General features: G+C 34.3%; 1 protein-coding gene across 12 annotated transcripts in view; it reads right to left on the bottom strand.

Annotated features, from left to right (window-relative positions):
* Positions 1-27419, bottom strand: part of ZNF280D (zinc finger protein 280D) — a 129564-nt gene that overhangs the window by 23280 nt on the left and 78865 nt on the right. For 9 of the 12 annotated variants that reach the window (XM_032864874.1, XM_032864872.1, XM_032864869.1 and 6 more), the window contains 4 exons: positions 26445-26507; positions 20063-20181; positions 19876-19912; positions 845-890 (listed from right to left, as the gene is read on the bottom strand). In XM_032864874.1, the coding sequence (XP_032720765.1) occupies positions 845-890; positions 19876-19912; positions 20063-20181; positions 26445-26507 (265 nt within the window). Of the gene's footprint in view, positions 1-844; positions 891-18231; positions 19250-19269; positions 19752-19875; positions 19913-20062; positions 20182-26444; positions 26508-27419 lie in introns of those variants that run through there. The other 3 variants (XM_032864875.1, XM_032864880.1, XM_032864878.1) reach the window with 3 other exon arrangements.

The following is a 27419-nucleotide window of genomic DNA, read 5'->3' as shown; positions in this document are numbered from 1 at the left end:
TGCAAAACCTGCCTCATGCATCTCTGAGCATACTCAGAGATATGGAATATTTTGTAGTATTAAAAAAACTGACATCGAGAAAACATGTACTTGAACAAAAATATTTCTACAAAAAAAACCCCAAAAAACAAACAAACAAAAAACTATTTCTACATACACCATTAGATTGCCCAGTAAATAACATTTATAGGATAACCCCAAGTATTTTATTCAGAGTGCCTGTTTAAGACAGTAAGAACACATTTAATATATATTCAAAATATTTTTTAAACAAGATTTATTTATTTTAAAGAGAGAAAGAGTGCAGTGGGGGGAGGGGCAGACAGAGAGAATCTCAAGCAGACTCCCTGCTGAGCAAGGAACTCTACAAGGGGCTCAATTTCATGACTAACGAGATTGTGACTTGAGCAGAAACCAAGAGTCAGATCTTAACCAACAGAGCCACGTGGTACCCTTGAAATATTTCTATTTTAAGTATTAAATTTTCCTGGCAGCCCAGAAAATAAAATCATCTGGAAAGATTAATTTTCCAATGTGTAAACTATTTGACATTTTATTGATTTCAGGTTTTTAAATAATAAACTTATCTCCATTAACTCACTAGTTGAACTAGAAAACAGATAAGTGAAATATATGATGCTTTTATAAAAACAGAAACACCTTAGAATTTTGCTTAAGGTTAGATATTTTTATATCTAATGACAACAAAAAATAAATCTTATTTTTTTCCTGATAACACGCCAATAATTGTTATTATGCACAATGAATTGAAACGTTTTAAAAATTAAACCAGTAATATTTTCACATATTCAAGCCTTTAAGGTACAGGTAAAACAAAATTTACCTCAGACACAGGTTCTTGTTCCTTAGTGGGAGCTTCATTTTTTAATCTTGAAAACAAAATAAGTATTGAATACTTTATTTTATATTTACAATGGAAAATATACAACAGTTCTTTTCTGCATGCTTAAAATAATTATGATGTGAATTTAAACTAATGTAGATTTGTAAATGACCTTTATAAATATTAAGGGAAAAATAAACAGTAGATTCAATAAACGTGCTAAAGAAATCAATACAGGCATGTATTTCCTTCTTTTCTAAAAACAAGAGCACTTAAGAAATACAATTATAAATAAAAGACATAATATATTAGTAAAATCATTTCAAAAAGAATATTCTTTAAAAAATAAAAGCAGGTTGTATGCTTAATATATATAATACACATAAATATTTACTATTATAGGGCTTAAAAAGTGAGAGAAGAGAAATTTTATCTATTGTGAAATTCAATATAATGCTATTTTGATATTTATTACAATTAAGGTAGCAAAATCACAGAAATAATTTATAATTCTGAAAGATATAGTCTCTTAACCTTCATAAGCATAGCTCAAATATTAACTACAATTTTTCTAAACCTGGTTTCTAAAAATAGAAAAATTGTAACTTACTACATTAAGAAAGGCATATGCCATCTCTAAAATAATCTAATATAAAACCTATCTTTCTCAAAAGATCTTTTAGAAACTGCTGATAATGAAATACTATCTACTGATTATATTAAACTCAATTTTAAACTACATAAGTCAAGTGCCTACCTGATCTGAAATGCCATTAATAGTTAAATGATTCGTTACTTTATGAAGGCTTAGAACTATACTTAAAGATAAATATATTTAATATAAGTAACAACTATACTGACTTAAATTTCATGTACAAAAATGAAGACCTAAAGTAGGATAGAAACATCAACTACCCTAAAAGCTACTCTCATGGTTAGTTGAAATACGGAGTTGATAATCATCTTTATCCATTCTCTGAGGGCACACTGAAAAAAACAGGTCTATAGATTCTAATGCCTTATTAGATATTAATAATAATTTGTGTAAAATTACTTATCTATATTTTAGTTATTACATGAAATTATAAACAATTTAAAATAGAGTGTATCATTTTTCATTCTTTTATTATATTGGTAATGAATTATAGTAATTTACAACTAACTTACTAAACAAATTTAGATGAATAAAACTTGCAGAAATACAAAATTCATAAATGTCAATCATTTTGGAGATTAAAGATTTTGTAATTCTTTTAAATGTTTAATTGTGAACAATATTCATAAAGATGAAATTTCACATTAGTCTTTAGTGATTTATACAGGAAAATGATAGTCTTACGAATAACATGTATTAAGTCATATGAAAACATGAAGAATTAGTGTAAAGAAACAAAAAGTAGACATTGGAGAAATGAAGTTTTGAAATAAATTTGTATATTACAACTGATTTTTATTTCGAAGTAGTTAAAAATTTTTAACTCAATTTGAAAAACTGAAACAAACTGGTCAAAAAGAAGTTTAAAAATATTTTATAAGAGAATTTCCCTGTCAAGTTTATGGTTGAAAATATTATCAAAGATCAACCTTACATTCTTATAAAAGAAACATTACCATGCTAATCATTTTTCACATATGGCTATTCCAATAAACTGATTTTAAGCAACAATTAAAATGAAAGCTATTAAGCATGTGTTAATATTACTGCTGGTATTTCAATTAGAGAAACTAAGGCCTCTCACTATCTCTGCAAAACAGGTTAGTGACAGAGGTTTTTTTTTTTTTATTACTCTTCATCTTTAAGAAACTGGTAGATGAGAACAAAAAAAGTTATTGAAATAATTAGCACTAAGAGGACTATGATACCAATCTTATTTTGGGGCTTTAACCACACCGGTATTCTATTTGTGGAACAGAATTATAATAACCAGTGAAATATTTAAGTAAACAAATATTTTAAAAATTCAAAAAGTACACTATATAAAATTTCACTGAGAAAAAAATTCAGAGTTAAAAATTCATCACTAAAATGTACACTACATTTTTGTAACTACAAAAGCATATTTTAGGATTAACAAATTAAAACAAAAATATGAACAAATTTTAACACAACTACTAACATATCATTAACACTATTAGAAAAGAAAAAAGTGTTCTTACCTGTAATTCTTACTCATTAAAGATACCTGCTGAAATAGTCATCATTTAAGATATTCAATTGCTTGGTAGAAGACAGTGAAATTTGCTAAGCTCAAAGTTCTGAGCTAAAGACCTGCTATTAGATAATTATACTTTTCACCTGTAAATGTTGCAATAATTTTTTAATAGAAAAATGTAGTAAAACATTTAAAACAAACACTAAAATTTCAGTGTAAAGAGAACAGAAAGATTGGTGATCAATTTCAAAATGATTACAGATCAAGATTGCAAGTAAATTACTTTTCTTCTGTATTTGAACCCACTGAAACAGATCTTTCTGATAAAGGACAATCCTTTCCCTGTAAAGTTTAATATAAACACTCTTTCTTGCATTTTTCTGCAGTCACATAACTAATCCAAGGCTACATGTAAAATAATTCTGGGTTAACTCCATTAGTGTGTTATTCTGAGGTTTCTTGTGAGGTTTCATTCACATGATACACATACCATGGGGTAAAGGGAAAAGCTATAAAGGGAAAGTCATTCAGATTCATTTTAGCCAGGCCATATTCTGTCCTTCTAATAACATTTAAAAGCCCCAAAATTCAGTGTTGATTTTTAAAATGTAATCTTCAATTTAAGAATATTTGTAAGCATACTAAAAAAGCTGAAAAGTTGCATAAGCCAGTAGGAAAGCCAATCACTCAAGATCTTCTACTTAAGATATTCAAGACTATGGACGCCTGGGTGGCTCAGTGGGTTAAAGCCTCTGCCTTCAGTTCAGGTCATGATCCCAGAGTCCTGGGATCTAGCCCCCATCGGGCTCTCTGCTAAGCAGGGAGTCTGCTTCCCTTCCTCTCTCTCTGCAAACTACTAAATTATAGTAAAACATCTAGTGTGCCATTTCTGATCATTTGTTCTGAGAGGTGTTAATAGATACATGGAAAGGGTAACTGAGCTAAGCACTTGCTGGGTTGCACATACATCAGGTACTGTGCTAAGAGTTCTAGTCCAAAGTTAAGACACAGTCCCTCCTATCAAGGAGTTCATCATCAAGGAAACATGTTGAAGCAAATGCTTATGGAATTGTGAAAAGTGTTTCAAAAAAAAAAGGCAGCGAGAGAAACATCTATACGATGGAATGGCTGTTCAAAGGACTGAGCCACTACAAAAGGGAAAGATGCAAGGAAGCAGTGAATACACTGTAGTAAACTTGGTTTTGCAGGAAGAGCAGGAGTTAGCAAAGCAAGGGAAGGAGATTCAAGGCAGAGCAAAAGCAAAGAATTATGAAACAAGACAACAGTGTTATGAGAACCTGAGTGGTCTCATAGGACTGTAATGTAGGAACAAAGGAGAGTAGTCAAATATGCAATTGAAGAGATAGCAAGGGCAACTTCAGGAAAGATCTTGATTGCCAGGATATAGTGTTTGTGCTAAGTTAACAGGAAAGTATGATGATGTGCATCTGAAAGACCAAGGGGAGTATTAGAAGAGGGTAAGCTCCACTCAGGAAGCCCAGAGAAGAGATAGTTAATGACTGTCTTAAGCAAAGTAGAAGTAGTGTCAGTGGAGAAGAGGAAGGTTTAGGGAGATGATTAACAAGGTAAAACCAATAGAATATAAGTACCAACTGGAAAAAGAACATTTAAAAGAAATATTTACCAGTCAGAGCGGCTCAGTCTTATTATTCTCACCCTTAAGGAAAAATTCCAACCATCACTTCTCAACAGAGAACCCCAGCGTCATCATCCAGAGCTTTACCCCCCCATTTGTATTACTATTTATTTCAATCAATCAGCAATTCAATTCAGAAATATCACAATAGGGGCGCCTGGGTGGCTCAGTGGGTTAAGCCGCTGCCTTCAGCTCAGGTCATGATCTCCGCGTCCTGGGATCGAGTCCCGCATCGGGCTCTCTGCTCAGCAGGGAGCCTGCTTCCCTCTCTCTCTCTCTCTCTGCCTGCCTCTCTGTCTACTTGTGATCTCTGTCAAATCAATAAATAAAATCTTTAAAAAAAAATTTAAAAAAAAATAAAAAAAGAAAAAGAAATATCACAATGTATTAGAATTAGACTTGATTCCCAAGAGATTGGCCAGCTGCCCCCATCTTGTAGATGAGAAAAATCCGAGGCCTAACAATGCTGAAGTAATAAATTTATTAAGTAACAGAACCAGGATTAAAAGTGACAGCTCTACTTCAAATTTCCACTGCATTTCTTCACAGCCAATTCCTTTCCTGTGAATCAGGCTCCCTTATAATCATGCCAGGAAAAGTGAAAAAGCTTAACTGATCTCTCTGCCTCTGGATGTTTTCCACTCTCAAACATGCTGAGTATCATTGCCAAATTAATCTTATGAATAGACCAATCCATGCCATTGTTTGCTCAAAATGTCCTATTGCCCATACAATGCTCTAAGACTGGGAAACTAGATTCTGGTCCCAATGTTACAGGTTTGTCAGGTGCTGCCTACTCTCCTGTGAAAACCCACTGAAGCTCAGTCCCATCTAGTTCCTCAGCCAATCATAACAAGGCAGGAAGTACATCTGTAACCACAAATACAACCAGAGAAGCAATAGAGTACAGTATGTATTAGTTTGGTCTCTGAAGACAGACTGCTATAATTTAAACTGAGGCCCTCTACCTGGAAGCTATGCAATCATGAGCAAATTACTTATCTGTACCTCAGTGGACTTAATATCCATAAATTGGGACTCTTAACAGCGTGTATCTCATTAGTTTGTGAGAATTAAATGAATGAATAAATATAAAACACTTAGAAGAGTGTCTGGCACATTACATGTGCTCAATAAGTGTTAGTTATTATTATTGACATGGTGGAGTTGGGAGTCAACCTTATTGTCTAGAATCTACTTGAGAGTGTAGCACACAGCCCTTAAAGTTTATTCCCACTTAGATATCTTCCGTATTTTGAGATTTTCCTGTGATACTTCCCCAACTTCCAAACACAATCCATTAATTTTGATTGCAGGGCCACTCCTGTTAGGACCACCCCTATTTGGTCTCACACAAAATTATCTACCCATTTCTGAACACCTAGATATATCTAAAGTTAGGCAAGATAGAGTATAAAATCATTCTAGATAGAACGAATTAGAGACAGGAATCAAGAGAAACAAAATATTTGTGTGAAAATTTGAAGCAGAAAAAATAAGACCATCAGTGGAGGCAGAAGATTTTAATGCCAAACTAGGGGTCTATTCTGTTATTTTGTTGGCAATGTTGAATTAGCCCTGTATATTTAATTTATAATATACAAGCAAATACTATCAGGACCAGAAGACTGAAAAAAAATGGTAGTAACCCTAGAATCCCTGGCATATGTTGTCACGGTGTACCCTAAATGAAGAACTACACTAAAGTTTCATTTGTCTTTCCATTTCATTGGTCTCCCATCATTCTCTGCTTAACAGATATCAAAGAAGTCCAAACTGCCAGAAACCACCATATTTTGACACACTGCTCCTACCTATTGCCTAGCAATTATATACCAGGGACAAATATGTTGCATCCACTTTGAAAAGGAAAAACTATTTTAGAATTACTCAAGATTTGTGGTAGGATGAGACAAGTCTAAGAGCATGATCTCCCATCATTTCTGAAATCAGTTAGATTTCAAAAGTTTAGAAAAGGGAACCACAAACTCCCTGAAATGAAGACCCAAAGCTATCCTAGAAAGAAGAACAAAGCTGGAGGTAATCACAATTCCAGACTGCAAGATCTATTACAAAGCTGTAGTAACCAAAATGGTATGGTATTGGTACAAAAACAGATATATAAATCAATGGACTAGAAAAGATAGCCTAGAAATAAACCATGTTTATATGGTCAATTAATCTATGACAGAGGAAGACAAGAATGTTCAATGAAGAAAAGAGAGTCTCTTCAATAACCAGTGTTGGAAAAACTGTACAGCTACATGCAAAAGAATGAAACTAGATCACATTCTTACACCATACAGAAAAATAAATTCAAAATGGATTAAAGACCTAACTGTGAAGGAAAAATAAAATAAGATGAAAATTGAGAAGGAGGCAAACCATAAGAGATACTGAACTCAAAACAAACTGAGGGTTGCATGCAGGGATGCTGGGTAGGAGGAAGGGATAATTGGGCTATGGGCATTAAGGAGAGCACTTGATGGAGTGAGCACTGGTTATTATATGCAACTGATGAATCATAAAACTCTACCTATTAAATTAAAAAAAAAAAAAAGACCTAAGCGTGAGACCCCAAACCATATAAAACCCTTAAGAGAACACAGGCAGTAATTTCTCTGACATTGGCCGTTGTAATATTTTTCTGGATTGGTCTCCTTTGGCAAGGGAAACAAAAGCAAAAATAAACAACTGGGACTCTATTAAAATAAAACGGTTTTTATTGAAGTGAAGGAAACTATCAACAAAACAAAAAAGGCAACCTACTGAATGGGAGAAAATATTTACAAATGATGTATCTGGCAAAAGGTTAATATTCAAAATATATAAATAACTTACACAACTCCACACAAACAAAATAATCCAATTAAAAAATGGGCAGAGAACCTGAACAGACACATTTTTCCAAAGCAGACATACAGAAGACAAACAGTCACATGAAAAGATACTCAGTATCACTCATCATCAGGACAATGCAAACCAAAACCACAATGAGATATCACCTTCACACCTGTCATAATGGCTAAAATCAAAAAGAGAAGAAAAAATTAAGTGTTGATATGCAGAAAAAAAGGGACCCTTGTGCACTGTTGGTGGGAATGTAAATTGGTACAGACACTGTGGAAAACAGTATGAAGGTTCTTCAAAATATTTAAAAATAGAATTACCACATGATCCAATAATTTCACTGGCTATTTACCCAAAGAAAACAAAAACATTATTTGAAAAGATGTATGTATCCCTATGTTCATTGGGCATAATTTATAACACCAAAGATATGGAAGCAAACCAAGTATCCACCAATATAGAATGGATAATGAAGGGGTTACACACACACACACACACACACACACACAAGAATCCTACACAGCCATAAAAGATGAGATTTTACCACTTGTGACAACATGGATGGACCTAAAGGGTACTAGGCTAAGTGAAATAAGTCAGAGAAAGACAAATACTGTATGATTTCATTCATATGTGGAAACTAAAAAATGAATAAAGGAAAATGAGCAAGGAGCAGAATCAGACCTATATAGAGAAAAAATTAATGGTTGCTAGAGGGGAATGGGATGGGGAATGGGCAAAATGGGTGAAGGGGAGTGGGAGATCCAGGCCTCCAATTATCAAAGGAGTAAGTCATAGAAATAAAAGGCACAGCATGAAAAATACAGCCAATGATATTGCAATAATGTTGTCTGGTGACAGATGGCAGCTACACTTCTGGTGAGCACAGCATAACATACAGAGAAATTGAATCACCATATGTTGTACATCTGAAACTAATGTAACATTGTGTGTCAACTATACTCAAATAAAAATTTTTTTTAGTTTAGAGAAGGAAACAAGCCCCAAATAAATTCTGCATATCTCACAGATGAGATCAGGTTTTTTTTCCTGCTAAATCAAATATATGAAATGAAGACACTGACCATTTTGAATACTTAAGATTCTCCAACTTAGATTATGTTCAAAATGACTAATTCGTTCAAATCATTTCAGAATTTCACAGGGAAATAATGGAATGACTTCTTACATATTCTTCAACGATCATAGTATTCAATGGAAGTAAACATTTTTGAAGAGAAATAGTATTCTTAAACGTAAAACTTATTAAAAATGTTGCCGTTCTACTTCTAAAAGAGTTTACTTACTGCTTGCAGTTATGAAAGATAATTAATGACTTACTGGTATAGTTTAGAATGATATAATAGTGATATTTGTCTTTGGAAACAAGTCCAGATTCTTTACCGGTATAGCATTTCACAAAAATCACATAATGTAATATATGCATGGTATTAGTGTTTAACTCATTGTGAAATCAGTGTACCATGGGCCCTGTGAAGATATGGATTCAGTGTCTACAATTCTGACTGCCTTTTTCTGTAATTACTCTGATGGTATGAACCACGTCTTATTCATATTTCCATTTCCAGCACTTGATACGGAGTCTTGCACACAAAAGGCAAGGAATCAATGTTCTGGGTCAAGGGATATACAGAAGGGTTATTTATATTACACTATTAAAGAGCTATGCAGTTACAGCTGGTGCTAAGTATAAAACTCTAGCCATTCTGAAATAAGACAGAGGAACTCAGTTTCAAGGAAAGTGAGTTTTGTTTTCATTTCTTCCTAGTACTCTTTAAATTACGGGTATTTTAACACAATATAACAAAAATTTTTATTTGTAAAATATTCTACATTTTTTAAATCTTCTAAACAATAGTGTAAAGATTATTATTAGAGAGAGCACACATGCATGCAAGTTGGTGGGGGAGGGGCAGAGGGAGAGAAGGAATCTTAAGCAGGCTTCATGCCCATGTGGAGCTCGAGTTGGAAACTTAACTGACCACCCAAGATTATTTTTAATTTCATTTCAAAAATGAAGAAATTGAAGTAATATGAACATAAAATTAGTAAGAGAGATGTGTCTTGAACTGATATTTTGACTTCAGTCAGTGTCCTCCCATTGTACTTTTGCTAAGAACAAACTTGGAAGTAAGTTGAGAGAACTAGACCAACTTTTAAAATCACTTCAAATTTTGGCTTTCAGGACGTTTGATTCAATCAATAAAAGAGACAACTGGTTAAGTAGCCCAGTTTTCCAAGTTTGACACTTTATGGATTTACTATGGACTCATAGTATGCTAGAGGGAAATATCTATGATATGTTAGAGGGAAATAGCTTTCTAACCTAAACTTTGTCAAGAAAATTAACCTTGTGTAGGGATAGATGGAACATACCTCAACATCATAAAAGCCTTATATGAAATCCCGCAGCTAGTATCATCTTCAGTGGGGAAAACTGGAAAACCTTTCCCTTATAGTCAGGAACAAGACAAGGATGTCCACTTTCACCATTACTATTTAACATAGTACTAGAAGTTTCAGCCTCAACAATCAGACAACAAAAAGAAATAGAAGGCATCCAAATCAGCAAGGAAGAATCAAATTTTCACTATTTGCAGACGACAGGATACTGCAGAAAATGTGAAAGACTCCATCAAAAAATTGCTAGAACTTGATTCAATATATGAATACAGCAAGTCGCAGGATATAAAATTGCCATATAAAAATGTTGCATATATGTACACCAATAAGAAATCAGAAAAAGAAATCGATCCCATTTGGCAATTGCACCCAAAAAACAGTAAGATACCTAGGAATAAACCTAACTAAAGAGGTAAAAGATCTGTATTCAGTAAACTATAAAACAGTGACGAAAGAAGTTGAAGAGGACACAAAGAAATGGAAAAACATTCCATGCTCATGGATTGGAAAAACAATCATTGTTAAAATATCTATACTACCCAAAGCAATCTACACCTTTAATGCAATTCCCGTCAAAATACTGATAGCATTTTTCAAAGAGCTAGAACAAACAATCCTAAAATTTGCATGGAACCACAAAAGATCCTGAAAAACCAAACGAATCTTGAAAAAGAAAACAAAAGCTGGAGGTATCACAATTCCGGATTTCAAGCCATATTACAAAGAAAGCTGTAGTCATCAAGACAGTATGGTATTAGCATAAAAACAGACACACAGATCAATGGGACAGAAGATAAAACCTGGAAATGGACCCACAACTATATGGTCAATTCATCTCCAGCAAAGCAGGAAAGAATATCCATCGGAAAAAAAGTTTCTTCAACTAACAGTGTTGGGAAAACTAGACAGCAACATGTAGAAGAATGAAACTGGACCACTGTGTTACACAAAAATAAATTCAAAATGGATGAAAGACCTACATGTGAGACAGGAAACCATAAAAACCCTAGTAGAGAACACAAGCAGCAACCTCTTTGACCCCAGCTGCAGCAATTTCTTACTAGAAACGTCGCCAGAGGCAGGCAAAAATAAACTACTGGAACTTCACCAAAATAAAAAACCTCTGCATGGAGAAGGAAGCAACAAAACTAAAAGACAGTCTACAAAATGGGAGATGATATTTGTAAATGTTATATCTGATAAAGGGTTAGTATCCAAAATCTATATGGAACTTATCAAACTCAACATCCAAAAAAGCAAATAATCCAGTTAAGAAATGAGCAGAAGGCATGAACAGACATTTTTCCAAAGAAGACATCCAGATGGCCAACATACACATGAAAAGATGCTCAACATCATTCATCATCAAGGAAATACAAATCAAAAACAAGATGAGCTATCACCTCACACCTGTCAGAATGGCTAAAGTTAACACAAGAGACAACAGGTGTTGGCAAGGATGCAGAGAAAGGGGAATGCTTTTACACTGTTCGTGGGAATGAAACCTGGGGCAGCCATTCTGGAGAACAGTATGGAGGTTCCTCAAAAAGTTAAAAATAGAACTACTCTATGACCCAGCAATTGCACTACTAGGTATTTACCCAAAGGGTACAAAAATTCAGAGATGAAGGGTACATGCACCTTGATGTTTATAGCAGCATTATCAATAATAGCCAAACTATGGAGAGAGCCCAAATGTTCATCAGCTGATAAATGGATAAAGAAGAAGGACATATATATATAATGGAATATTACTAGTCATCAAAAAGAGTACAATCTTGCCATTTGCAACAATGTGGATGGAGCTAGAGTGTATTATGCTAAGTGAATGAGTAAATCAGACAAAGACAAATACTATATGATTTCACTCACATGTGGAATGTAAGGAAGAAATCAAGTGAACAAACGGGAAGGGAGGGAAAAAAAGGAGAGAGGGAAACAAACCATAAGAGACTCTTAACAGTAGATAACAAACTGAGGGTTGATGGAGGAGTTGGGTGGGGGGATGGGCTAGATGGGTGATGGGTATTAAGGAGGGCACTTGTTTGAGCACTGGGTGTTGCATGTAAGTGATGAATCACACAATGCTACTCCTGAAACCAATATTGCTCTGTACATAAACTAAAATTTAATTTTTTTTTAAAAAGAAAAAGGAAAAAAAATAACCTTGCAAAACCTAAAATTTTACTTCTATTCTGTTACAATAAATATACTCAGATAGATGTACTGGAGAAGGCAGAGGATGAAGAAAATAGAAATAAGGGTGAAACAAATAGAAAAGTACAAGTCCATGATTGAATTATGATCTAACACCTGAGAAAAGCAATTTTTAAAATCATTTCAAAGGTCTACAAAAGGAATGACCACATTAGTACTGCTAACTGGAAGAATCACACATTTCTATAAGCCTAGTAATATTGACTAAGTAGTCAGAAAGTGAATGCATGGTAATAATTTTAAAAGTCTTTAAAAAGGGGTTTCTATAAGCTCAAATGGATTGTTTTCCTCCTCAACAGAGAGTATTATGCACTGATTTCGAACAAGGGCATTGTTTCATAGTCTCTAGCTCGATCTGACACTGGAGAATATAGCAGACACATGAGACTGAAGCCCTGCAGTGAAGAGCCATCCGTGCGGCAGTCTGTAGGAATGGACTGCATGACCTGGAAACTATAAGCCAAAATTTCAAATAACTACAGTGCAGATGGATTGCATTAAAACTCTCAGTGACGAGAAGGTGCCACTGACAGGCCATTCCCAGGGTCTTCTGTCATCAGTAGTAGTGGTAACTGCAGTATTAACAGCAGTAATAGCAGTAACAGCTGGAGCAGGAACAGGAAGTGCCATCATAGTAGTAGTGACAGCAGCAGTAGCTGGAGCAGCCATGGCAACAACACGCAATTATTAAGTACTTTTTGTCAGCCCAATGCTAAGTAATTTTAATTATTTAACTAAATACCTTCAATTATTTAATAATTTAACTAATTTAATTTCCATACCTAATCTCTATTTATTAAAACCACCCCGCACAGACTTTAATTACAGACCTTTCACTGATGAGGAAGCTGAGGCTCAACAAGCTGGATAGACACCCAACTAGGATTTAAACCTAGGACTGCCTTATTCCAAAGCTGCACTCCTTTCACAACACCATACTTCACAGTGGTACTGATATTTTTCAGTGTGGAGGATTAAAAACAGTAGGTTCCTGTATTTGAAGAAGTGACATAGAATAGGAGATGCACAGTAGCTTCTCCAAGTTTGCAGAAGAGAGTAAACTCTTTCAGGTAGTCAAATACCAAAATGACCAGAGTGAGGCTGCAGAAGGACCTCAAAACCAGAAAGGTGGACTGAAAATATGAGATGAACCATACTGCAGTTAGTATAAGGCAGTATAATTAGGGGGAAAATACAGTTATGACTAAAATGAACACAGAAGGGGCGCCTGGGTGGCTCAGTGGGTTGAGGCCTCTGCCTTCAGCTCAGGTCATGATCTTAGGGTCCTGGGATCGAGCCCCGCATCAGGCTCTCTTCTTAGCGGGGAGCCTGCTTCCTCTCTCTCTCTCTCTCTGCCTGCCTCTCTGACTACTTGTAATCTCTACCAAATAAATAAATAAAATCTTTAAAAAAAAAAAATAAATAAAATGAACACAGAAGCATTCATAGACATTCTCTAACAGTAGAAGTTTGGAGAGCTTTAGATAACAAAAAATCTATGTTTGCTTCAATAGTAACTCCAAACACACACACACACACACACACACACACACACACACTGAGTTAGAAAAAGAAAGTTAACAAAAGTGATCTGCGTAACCATAAGGGACTCAATCTCACAAAACAAACTGAGGGTTGCTGAGGGGAGGAGGGTAGGGAGAGGGTGGTTGGATTATGGACATTGGGGAGGGTATGTGCTATGGTGAGTGCTGTGAAGTGTGTAAACCTGGCGATTCACAGACCTGTACCCCTGGGGTTTATAATACATTATATATTAATAAAAAAAAAAAGAGAGGAAAAAAAGTGATCTGTGAAATGGTATGGGAAGCTCCAATTGAAAACTGAAGTTATTTTAAGATGAATAAAATACAGGCAGAAATCAAATCATGAAGAGTAGTAATATAACAGTAGTAAAAATGATAACTTTACACGTGTAGAGCACTTCCTATGTCCCAACTACTTTCTAAGTACTTTACGCATATACTAATTCATTTAATTCCCTCAATACTTTATGAGCAAGTACTGTTATCTGTGTTTTACAAATGAGGAATGGGCACAAATGTTGGGTAAGCTACCCAAACTCACACACACCCTAATAAATAGCAGGATAGGAACGCCACACTAAGCAATCAACTGCAGAGCCTGTGCTGTTCAACCACTGTCCCTTTAGCAGTCTGAGAGGGTTTAATGAAGAGCTGGGTATAAAAACGCTCATCTTAGTATCAAGGAAGATCTCCTGAAACTGTTTAAGCAAGAAAGAAAACTTTACAATGTAAGAAACTCCTTAACAGATAATAAAAGACAGGAAAAAGCAATAGTCTCAAGAAAAGTAAATACGTGGGTATACTGATGAACTAAGCATAAGGGGTAACAAAGAGAAGCTATAAATAAATATGAGAAAGTCTTAAACATCTTAGTGTGAAATCAAGAAAGGTAACCATACCCTCCAAAAACAAACAAACAAACAAAAAAACACAAAAAACCCTTGCTGCTATATTCAGAGGCAGAATATGCTAATAACTGGTCTGTCCTTGCTATGTATTTCTCAGATTTTATAAATAGCAGATATCACTTTATTTCTGTAATTTCTAAAAATATTTGTACATTGTTAGCATCCAGTTATAAACTCTACCTTACAAAGATTCATAAACATGAAAGAAAAGTCTAGGAGTCCATCTTAGTTAAACACCTTACACAACTACTTTTTATTCCCCAATTCGGAGAATCCAAAGAATGATTCCTCTAGATCAGCATTCTACGTACTAATTGATGGAAATTAATGTCAGAAAGTTAATAAGTATTGAAGGAAAAAACATTCCAGGGTCAAATAAATATTCTTGTTGATAATCACAGGCCACATCTAGCAGGAAAAATCCTATATTAAAGAATTTATTTAATTTTAACTTGCATTTCCTAAATTTATTTGACCATGGAAACTTTCCCCTCAGATAGTTTAAAAATTACAGACACACTAGTTCCACAATTCAGAGTTTGGGAAACAATGACCTAGTTACTTTCTTTTGTAAAAATTTAAGAGAATTAGAGAATTACTTTTATGAGAGTATTTGTAGGAAGTTAAAAGTGCTGAGGAAGAATGTGGACATTTAGTTTTTTAAGGCCAAAAGTTTCTGCTACCAGAGATACAGATATGTGGCATTCTGTAATGATCTCCTAAGAACAAATTTTAACACGTATGTATAACCAATACTGAATAAAGAATCCCAGAACTCTACAACATGTCTGCACTCATACTTTACAAAAAGGACACCATCACTCCCCTGGTTTTCCCTTTACATCATTGGCCACTCCTGCTTAGTTTCCTCTGCCAATAACTTTTCATCTCCTTAACCCTCTTGTCAGATTCCCCAGAGTTCAATCTGTGGACATTACCTTCTCTCTAGTTCTAGTATGTCCCTTGGTAATCTCATACAGTCCCACGACTTTTTTTAATTTAACATTTGTTTTGGGACAATTTTATATTCCATGTAGTTGTAAGAAACAACATAGAGACTCCATGCACCTTTTGTCCAGTTTGTGATAACATCTTATAAAATTATAGTGCAAAATCATAACCAAGATATTGACAGTGATATACCAATTTTATTCACATTTCCCTGGTTTTACTTGTATTCATTCCCATGACACTTAAAAATGTTCTGTGATATTTATAGCCTAGAACATTCCCCTAAGTTCATATAAGTGAATGACTATGGCATCTCCATTTGGGTATCTAACAGGCCTCTCAAACTGAAACATGCCCCAAGCCAAAGTCTTCTCTTCATCTTCCCTTCCAAATTTATTCTTCCCAGTCTTCCCCATCTCAATTAATATCAATACCATTTTCCCACTTGCTTAGATTAATAACTATGATGTCACTCTCAACATTTTATCTTATTTCACATTGACACTATCAACAAATTCAAAATATATAAAAAATCAAACCTCTATCACCCACACTGCTAGCTGCCTAGCCTAATCAATCCCCTGCCATCTCCCGCTAGAGTATTACAATAGCCCCCCAACTAATCTCCCTGATTTTGCCCTTGGTCTTCTATAGTTCATTTTCAAGACAGGGGCTAAAGTAATATAAGCACTCTTCTCTATTTATGGTTTTTTGTTGACTGTAGTTTTTACAGAGGCATACAAGACTCACTACTGAAAATCCTCTAATGAATGGCTTCTTATCTTAGAGTAAAAGCCAAATTCATACATGGCCCACATCACCTCACAGCCCCCATCTCCTACTATTCTCTCTTGCTCACTCATTTGTGGCCAACCCAGTTTCCTTGCAGTTCTTCAGGTCTTTACCCAGATGTCATGTCTCAGTGAGGCCTTCTCTGACTACCACGTTTTAAATGGAAGCATCCCAAATCTCAGCCTGTACTCCTTCTCCCCCTTCCCTACTTTATTTTCCTCTACAGTTCTGACCACAGTCTAACATACTGTGTATTTTATTTACTTTTTATTGTCTGTCTTTCAGCACTGAATAAAACATGAGCTCAAGGAGGAGAGATTTCAGACCATTTTTCTAGCACCTACAATGGTGCTAGGCACAAAGTAGATGTTCAAGAAATCACTGAATAAATGAGGCCTGAAGCAGCACAGTGTTTTGCCAAAATATGACCAAAATATGGCAAGAATCCTAAGTCTCTATAGTTTAGGAGTCATTTTTTCTAAGAATGGTAATGGATTCAAACAAAACCAACTTCACTTTTTATTTGGCAGTAACCAAAACCACAAATGCATGAAATGACAATTTCTGATCAGGTAAATAAACTTGATGGTAAGGAGGGATCAGACCCAGGCACCTGGGTGGCTCAGTGGGTTAAGTGACTGCCTTCAGCTCAGGTCGTGATCCCAGAGTTCTGGGATCTAGTCCCGCATTAGGCTCCAAGCTCCGCAGGCAGTCTACTTCTCCTTCTGACCTTCTACCCGCTCATGCTCTCTCTTACTTGCTCTCTCTCTCATATAAATAAATAAAATCTTAAAAAAAAAAAAGGAGGGATCAGACCCAAAATAAAACTCATCATCAGCACCAAATTAAAATTCAACCAACTACCTATTACAAGCAAATTTTGTACCAAATGCCTTAAGTGTTTTATTTATACCAACTTCTTAATAAGGAAGTTATATGTGATAGAACTTTTAAGAGTTTAAAATTTAAGAAAATGAACTTGATAATACTATAAAATAGAGTCCTGGGAAAGAACACAAACCAGTACTCCTATACTGTAGGAGTTCAACAAGAACGTAGTTTATCATATTTTTGAGCAAGGATTTATAAATGAAAAAGAAACTTCTGTTACAAATGGAAAGAAGTTGTTGCTTCTGGGCAAAATTTTAAAATATTCTTTAAAATTAGGTAGAAAGAGGGTGAATGGCAAAACATCCTAGAGATCAGGAAATAAAGATTAGTATATCACCAGGTCCACTTATTAAGAAACAAGCCACCTTGGGAGCTTTTGGAAAACCATTCATTTATAGTAATAAGTAGTTGGGAAATTTAAGACTAGTGGATTCAGCTTTTTTTTATTATTATTTGCAAGGAGCACATTACGTAATATGTAGTCATCAAAATTGGCTTTAAATTTCTTTCAAAGTAAAATTAAAGAAGTTCTGATTTTAGAGTAAAAAACATAACTGAGTCATACTTTTAGAGCCTGACTGTCCTCACAGCAGGTAAGATCACAAAAGGCATTTTGCTTGTCTTTAAGATTCAAGAAATTGGTATAGTATAGTGACCTTTCAATTGGTCTGGAGGAAAAAATATAAGGTGTATTAAGTAGATACAGCTTTCAGTTTGTAGGTCAAATAATAATAGGGCCTCCAGAAAACAATTAAAGCAATCCTCCTATTTATATGATAAACCTATAGCTTTTGTATGAATTCTTTATGAGTAAATAATTCCTGAGGCACTTAAACAATATAATATTTTATTAAAAGAAATTAATAGCATCAAAATTATTTAGTAGATCTATATTTAATGTAACTAAAACAAATGTCAAATTCTTAAAATACACATATGAGGATATATATACACATATATACACATCTGTATGTGTATATATATCTATATATATATATCACAACTACATTATTGGCCCCCATAATTTTTAATGTTACCTTTACCCAAAGAGACTACATTAATGATTAAGTGGCTATCATGTATCAGATGTACAAATATGTGACTTCAAAACTTGCTTTAAGGTCTGCAAGAAGAGGTTTTGCCAATTCTTTACATTTTAAAACCCATAATTATTAAGATAATATTGATAATAATAATCCCAAAGTAAGACAGAGGATATAATAATGTTGAATGGTCTGAATAACAGCCAAAATAAAAAACTATAAATAGGCAGCTATAAGGGAATCTGTAGAGTATCCCAAAGAATTTCTTGGAGTTCTTAACAAAACAAAGCAAACACTAAACAACAGTTTTAAAGAAAAGAATATAAAAATAGACATCATAAAATAGACATCAGTAAATTTGGAGAACATAAAACCAAGTTACCAAAATTAAATTTTTAAAATTCAAAAATCTGAGAATTGGTATTCCCAAAAAACTAGAAGGTTAGTACTGGGCAATACATTTTAAATGATAGAAAAATAACTGCAATTTGGAACATAATTTTAGAGACCTGTTGTTCCAAGGACATGAAAATAACCATGGTTTCCTAACAACCAGGGAGCTTTTGTATTTTTTGGACTGCATTCATGCTAGATGAAGATTAAAAGGCAGCAGCCAAAATGACTACACTTCAACTTGGATGTTGAAGCACTGATCTGATGGGGTTTTCTTGGCCACAAGTGACCCACAAGCTTAAGATCAAGAGCCAAAGCCCCCAGTGGGATGTTGTGCTCAATTTGGTGGGGCTTGAAACCATCTCTGGTTAAATCATCATCAGCCTGACGGGAGGCCAGCCATGAAGGAAGGGAGTCTCCCCAAAATCTGATTTCTTGAGACCACAACCTAGAGCAGGTCCCACAGTCAAATTATTCACATTCCTTGAAAAGAGAGAACAGGCATCAGTTGTGTCCGTCGAAGGGGGACACTGTCCAGGTGTACCCTGGACATTTTTTGAAATCTCTGGGCTGCCTCTGCATCTGAAAAATAAGAAAAATAGCACAATGACAGACAACGGATGAGGAAAAAGACAATCATCTGGCCTAAAAACTTAAGACTTATAAGAAATTAAGAAAGCAGACAAAACAAACAATTAGACAAACAGCCATATCATTTGGAATGTATTATTCTGAAGGCAAGTACAGCAGAGAAAAACAAAAATTATTTTAAGCAAAGTAAGAAATGACCATAGCAACAGAAGTTATTTTTGGAGAGAGCCAACTGGGGGGATAAAAAAACCAAAAAAACCATTAAAAAAAAATATGTTAAGATATGTCAACCTGACACAAAGATAAGGTGGAATAAGAATCTAGTCCCATTTGAAGCTGAAATTTGCTGAATAATGAGAGCTAGTGTCATGAACTTGGCTGCTTAACTGCCTTTGTGTAAGAAAACATCTCAGAACTTTGAACTTAGGAAATTCCAACTTGTCTTGCACCAGGTCACGAGCTCCAAAGAGCAGGAACCTATTTCAACAAGCAGCTTTAAAAAAAAAAAACAAACAAAATACTTTAATATTTTTCATTTCTTTTAATGATACATTTTAAAATGCAATAGTGCTAAAATCCACCAAAGTAAAATGCACTGAATTAAAAATTAAACTTACTCAGAAAGATGTTCAGAAGTTGGGATACAAACAGAAACTGAAATTAGAAGAAAAGTTTTATATTTAAAAGAGCACATGAGATATGATGAGTGAGAATAACGATTTAGTAAAGAGCTCATATTGTGGCTGACCAAAAATACTAGAATAAATATAAAAAATCCAAAGCAATACAATTATATATACATACCTTTCTCTAATACAACTTGACAAGTATGAGTTTCATGTTGACTTAAGTGTGTGGCCATAATATCTAAGCCAGAAACATCAGCTATGAAATCACAATTAAGGCACACTAGAGTAATGCCCCTATAAAAAAAAAAAGCAAATAGTATAAAAGAAAATGTTTTTACCTTTTATAAAAATCCATACACAAGTTCAATGATTTTTTTCTATAATTTGGTTTTTATGTCATAACTGTCACTCTCATTTTTGTTATAAAACTTGATATAACTGAAATGATTCTCTAGAAAATGAAATAGCCATATTCAAATTTATTTACAGAAAGTATTTTTGTTTTATAAACTTTTACCACTCATGCTAAAAACCAGGTGACAGGAGATCTACAGCCCAGCCCTGGCCTCACTAACAACTTGTGTCATTTCAACAAGTCACAATCGATCTGTGCCTCTGTTCATCTGTAGAGCAAGGATACAGTATTAATTCACTCAATATATATTTACTGAGGCTGCCTTTACATATATTGTACTATATATTGCATTGTGGTTATAATGATGACCAAAAAATACAGTCTGTGCTCTAACAGAACGTACAATCTAGTATTTTATTTAGGTAATGAAAAAATTAGAAGAGAAATGTTAATGATGATGATGTAGCTGCCATCAATTGTGTACCATGTGTTAAAGGTATTCCCATATATTTTTAGTTTAATTACTCTCATTATTCTCATTTAACACTGAATTAATGAAAGTAGTTAATTTAGTAATTACTAAAGTAGTTAATTCACTACAGAAGTCCAAAGCCTGGTCCTCAGCATACCAGCACAGTGAACTGGTCCACTGCTGGGGCCTAAATTCCTTGTTTCTTAACATAACTTCACTGAATGCTATAGTTCCTAAATGAAATCTCTAGTGATTATAAATTTTAAAAAATGTTTGGAAACAATTCCCACATTCAATAATTTGAATTCAGGAATAGTTTTTATACTCATTGGGTCAGAATCCGTAGCACTTGCTATTTGAAATATCAACTGACATATAGGATATAACAATGGCCTTCAGATTCTAATTTAAATTGTGTTTAAACTTTAGATTTTTTGTTGAAAGGTATTTAAAAATATTATTAACCCTGCAAAAATATGGAAATGTTTCAGAGAACTTAGAAAACCACTATATGTTTATTATATTTACTAGACTAAGTACTTTGAATCTTGTGAGTCAAGCATCTGAAATGCTGTTTAAAAGAAAATCAAAGGGGCGCCTGGGTGGCTCAGTGGGTTAAAGCCTCTGCCTTCGGCTCAGGTCATGATTCCAGGGTCCTGGGATCGAGCCCCGCATCGGGCTCTCTGCTCAGCAGGGAGCCTGCTTCCTCCCCTCTCTCTCTCTCTCTCTCTCTGCCTCTCTGCCTACTTGTGATCTCTGTCTGTCAAAATAAATAAATAAAATCTTTAAAAAAATAAAAATAAAAAAAAAATAAAAAAAAAATAAAAGAAAATCAAATATATTAAATGTATAAATGATGTTAAGCTGTTTAAGGAACTTGAATTGTAAATATTATTGTTTAAAAAATTTAGTCTATTTAACTTAAATGAACTTTTATCAAACATAATTAAAAGTCCTCTTGAACGCAACTATTAAAATGTACTACACATCTAAATGGAATATTTTTGAGTGAAATCTAAAAGCTTAATTTTAATAACTAATTATATAATCTTCTCTATTAACAAACTGCTCCTGCAGAAATCAAAAGTAGTCTCAATGGTTAAGTAGTAGCTAAATTACTATTCCACTAGTCATAGTTACTTGCACCAGGGATGGAGTGCCTAACTCATGCCTTCACTAAACAAGGATTTGTAAAATTGCAAATTTCTTGATCTGGAAAGATGTGGGAGACTGGGACTAGTATGTTCAAGTGATCAATAGAGAAAGCTGGTCCACACTAAAAAAGGAAAATGGAACCCAAGTCCAGAGAAAATAATAAAGACAAGATCATCCTGCCTCAGCAGGTCAGACTAGAGAGAAGCCATGTTACTAAATGATCCTATTTCCCTTATTTGTTCTGGTTGCACCTCCTCCTCTTAGGGGTCCATGAGATTCTTTGGAATCCTGCTTAAAAGTTATTTTTGCTTAGGTGAAAAAAAAAATAGACCATGTAATGTGATCATTGTTACTGTCAACTTATTAACAGAACACAAATATGGTTTTGAAGTTCATCACATGCTTTAAAATTTAAAAGTTTTGGCAATACACAAAATACAAGCGAGTAACATACCTTAGATTGACTTCTCCCCTACAGCTCTAGTCTAAGTGTGCTGTGTATCTACGCTTAGATGCCACATTAGCACAACAAAACTGACCTACATTAAACTAAAATCATGTACTTCCTTCCCAAATCACCTATTCCTAGCTGGTCTTTCTTATGATAGTAAAGCTCAAACTATAGTTATCCGTCTCTTCTTCCTTAAAATAATCGGTATGACAAGCATTTGATAATATTTATTACTTACATTGTTCCAGTCTAAGAATTGTAGATGTATCATCTTATCTAAGTATTTTAACAACTCAGAACACCTGGGTGGCTCAGCTGGTTGAGTGTCCAGCTCTTGGTTTTGGCTCAGGTCATGATCTCACAGGTTGTGGGATGGAGCCCTGCACGGGGCTGTGCTCAGCCGGGAGTCTGCTTGGGGGATTTTTTCCCTCTGCCCCTCGCCCCACTCGCATTTTCTCTCTCTCTCTCAAATAAATAGCTAAATCTTAAATAAATAAATAAATAAATAAATAAATATTGTAATGACCCAAAAAGGTAGTCGCTATAATTTATCACCTTTTTATAAAGTTAGCTTAGTAAACTACCAAGGACACAGGACTTGGTTTGAAACTGAACACTTTGATTCTAGACCCTATATTCTTAAAGATGATATAATACTGCCTCATTTTAACTTAGGTCCTAACTAAATTATTCATAACAATCTGTTCATAACCACAATAGTTCTAATCTATAGGATTCATGCATCTATAACTCACCCTACTATTGAAACTTCCTTCACGATCACCTGATTCTATATAAGATATCAAAGGTTCTCTAATGCTCTGCAAATTAAGTCCAAACTACTTAACTTTATTTTCAACACTTTCGCAATCTAGCTCTAAGCTTAAAACTATTCCTCTAGACTTCAGATGGAACTTTGTGCTCCATCCATTTACTACTAGCCATTCCCTCTGTATGCCTTCTACTTTTTCATTTCTGCACCTTTATTCACGCTATTTCTTTTAACTCAAATGACTCTGTGCATCTTTTTTCAGTTTAAATAATGTTCATTCTTTAAAACCAAGTATACCTAACAGCTATGCAGATCATTCCAAGTTATCTCTCTCCCCTTCCGCACTTACTAAAAGTTGTCCTTGCTTTATTATAGTTTTGTACATTCACCCCTTATCTCCCACCCAATAAACTATACATTCTCTGAAGGTTGGTTTCAAGACTTATTCATCACTCTCATCTTCATAAGACCTGCTATATTGTGTACCTGACAGATGTATAATAAATAGTCAAAGAATGAATATTCCATTCCAACAAGAGTAATCACAAAAATTATTGTTCTATAATTTTAAGTATGCTATGTCCATTCATAGAAATTGACCAGTTTTTTATTTTAGACCTAATCCAGTTGAAAGAGAAGTATTCCAGATCTTTAAAATCATATAATTCATTTAAAAAACAAACATAACTGAGCTTGACAACAGTAAGGTTAAAATCAAACCAAAATCTCATCTTTTGAAAAAACCCTTTTTAGTCTTTTTTTTTTTTTTAAGATTTTATTTAATTGAGAGAGAGAGAGAGATCACAAGTAGGCAGAGCAGCAGGCAGAAAGAGAGGGGGAAGCAGGCTCCCCGCTGAGCAGAGAGCCCGACATGGGGTTTGATCCCAGGACCCCAAAATCATGACCTGAGCTGAAGGCAGAGGCCCAACCCACTGAGTCACGCAGGCACTCCAACCCTTTTTATTCTTATAAAAATTTTCAGTAAAGGCAACATCTAATATAATCTTAACCCATTTCCTTGAATTCAGTAAATGTCTTAAAATTTATACTAATATTTTTTAATACTAAATCAAAATTTTCTCTCCCTGTGAGCTACAGATCCCTATGAGCTATATCATAGATGGGACCTACAGTTTATATAAGTCATTTTCAACATATACATTAACTTATTCAGTGAATATTTACTGAGTGCCTACCACGTGCCAGGCACTAGTCAATGCCTGGCAGAGACAAAAATCCAAACTATGTGTATATTCTAGTGAGAGGACACAGAAAAATTTAAAAGGTAAAGTATACAGTATGTCAGATGATGAAAGATGATCTGGATAAAAATGTAGAATAAAAAGGAGATAGGAAGTGCTGGGATGAAGCACAGGGGAGAAGATACAATGTAAAAATCAAGTGGTCAAGGAAAAGGTCACTCTGATCAGAGTAGCAGCCCAATGTAGATAAAGGAAGACATACAGAAATCTGGGGAACAAAACTAGTCACAGGGACTAATACGTACAAAGGTCCTGAAAAATAACATCATCCCTTTCCCACTTTTTCTAGCAACTCAAAGCATGAAAACAAGTACTGGTAATCTTATCTCTATATATTAGCTTGGTATAGCAAAGACACTGACATTTCAAGTAGCAATGGCAACATGAACAATATAAAGAACAACAGAGTCCAAAGAATTCAGAAGAATATTTTAAAAATGGTGCTCAGTGGATTCTGAGTTTAGCATGTGGTACAAAGTTAAGTATCAATGTCTTTAGAAATATTCATCAATACCTCTTCCTGCACAGTACACAAGTTGTTCATCTCGCTTTATTTGAGAAAGGAAAAATAAGGATTATTAAACTACCTAATAATTTCAAGAATTTCAGGGTTTTTTTTAAGATTTTATTTATTTGACAGAGAGAAATCACAAGTAGGCAGAGAAGCAGGCAGAGAAAGAAAGGGAAGCAGGCTCCCTGCTGAGAGAGAGCCCGATGCAGGACTCGATCCCAGGACCGTGAGATCATGACCTGAGCCAAAGGCAGAGGTTTAACCCACTGAGCCACCCAGGTGCCCCAAGCATTTCAGTGGTTTGAGAAATGTACTTCAAAAGTAAAAAAAAAAAAGTATTAGTCATTTTACTAGGTATCTTAGGTATCTTTTTAATATTCAAATATTGTTGGAGAGCCTTATTTTTGTTCTCACTACACAATATAAACGCACAAAGATATCTTGACACCACTTGTCGCCAGTGAAATTTAGCAAGAGAAAATAGGTTAATCATACCTCTAGTCTAAGGATATAATGGATAGAACTTTCTAACATCCAGTAGCAATCGTTTAGATTTCCAAATTGGGCTTCCCAACATCAAGTTTTTAAAAAATTAGAACAAACCACAGAAAGATAATACTTCACACCCATCAGGATGGCTGTAATCAAAAAGATAGGGGTGCTTGGGTGGTTCAGTCAGTTAAGTATCTGCCTCTGGCTCAGGTCATGATCCAAAGGTCCTGGGATTGGGTCCCAAATTGGGCTCCCTGCTCAGCAGGGAGTCTTGCTTCTCTCTCTCTCTCTCTGCACCTAACCCCACTTTTGCTATCTCTCTCTCTCAAATAAATAAATAAAATCTTAAAAAAACAAACAAAACAAAACAGGTAATAACTAGTGTTGGCAAAGATGTGAAGAAACTGGAACCCTCGCACACTGCTTGTAGGAATGTAGTGGAGGTACTTTGTAAAACAGGTTGGCAGGTCCTCAAAGGCTCAACATAGAGTTAGTTACCATATAACCCAGAAATCCTAATCTTACATATATACACAAGAAAAATGAAAAGACAATTCCAGACAAAAACCTGCATACAAATGCTTATAGCAGCAATATTTATAATGGCTTCAAAGTTAAAATAACCTTAACAGATAAACTATGGTAGATCTATACAATGGGATATTATTCAGCAATAAAAAATGGAAGTACTGACATGTTACTACATGCATGAATCTTGAAAATATGCTAAGTGAAAGAAGCTAGTCACAAAGGATCATATATTGTATCATTCCATCTATATGAAATGTCCACAATACATAAATCCATACAAACAAAAATTAGTGGTTGCTTAGGGATGGGAAGAGTTGGAAGGAAATGGGGATGATCGTTAATTGAGTACAAGAGTTTCTTTTTGGAGTGATGACAATGTACTAAATTAACTGTGGTGATGGCTGGACAGTTCTGTAAATATACTAAAAACTATTCATTATACAATTTAAAGCATGAATTAAATGGGATATGAACTATATCTCAATAAAGATGTCATATATATACAATTTAAGTTATAAAGTTTTTCAATAAAAATAATTTAAGTCCAGCTAATTACCTGAGATCTTCTGAATGCTTCTTAAAAATACAAAACCTTTTACTTGGACGGTTACTATGAAAGCTGGAGAGACAAAACAGATTTTATTAATTTTATTATACAGAAAGCCTTACTAATTTATAGCTTTATTACAAAGTTTGTACTTAAAAAAGTTTCTAGTTTTATGTAAAAGATCATGATATAAACAATAAAATAATGCTTGCCATCCCTGTTTAACTCAAGTTTTATCTTAAATTCCACTTTATCCTTTTATTTTCTAATGACACACATTTCTCTAAGTATATTCTTATAAGAGCAGTACCTCACCATTATATAAAAAAGGAAATACTTAAAAATTTTCTTTAAAAAGCAAAATAACTCAAACTAATTTTTTTCATCTGTTAAGGAAGAGTTGAAGACACTTTCAAACTTCTACAAGTAACATGAATCTTTACCAATCATCATTTTTTAAAAATCATTTCCAATCTTAACATGCCTATGTCAAGGTAGGGGGAATAAAATCCAAATGATCTTTGAAGTAAATAGTACTTCAGCTAACTGCTACTGTTTACCATTTGTAAAACTGAACATTTAGAGAGTTCTTTCCAATTACTAGTAGAAGTTCTGTAAAAAACAAACAAAAGCAGAACTCTTAAGCTAAAATAATGCTTCCCCTAAACACAAAACAGAGACCCTCTAACTAAACTTTGTAGCCAATGATAATAGCTTTCATATACCTTTTTAAATCTGTTAAAGAAAGCTTTCCTGTATTAGAAACCCAGGATTAGCTTTATTTAGCACAGTATTACTCAAAGTGGAGTCACAGACTAGTAACATCAGCCTTACTTAGGAGCTTATTTAGAAATGCAAAGTCTTATGTCCTCTACAAACCTAACTGAATTAATCCCTGGTAGTGGGGCCCACCAGAACATGTTTTAACAAGTTTCTCCAGTAATTCTTAGGGCAAGCTAAAGATTGAGAAGTAGTAGCCCTAGT

This window comes from Lontra canadensis, unplaced genomic scaffold (assembly GCF_010015895.1).
Source record: "Lontra canadensis isolate GAN:19392208 unplaced genomic scaffold, GSC_riverotter_1.0 scaffold28, whole genome shotgun sequence".
NCBI classification, from domain to species: domain Eukaryota; kingdom Metazoa; phylum Chordata; class Mammalia; order Carnivora; family Mustelidae; genus Lontra; species Lontra canadensis.
This window is presented reverse-complemented; position numbering and strand designations above follow the sequence as displayed.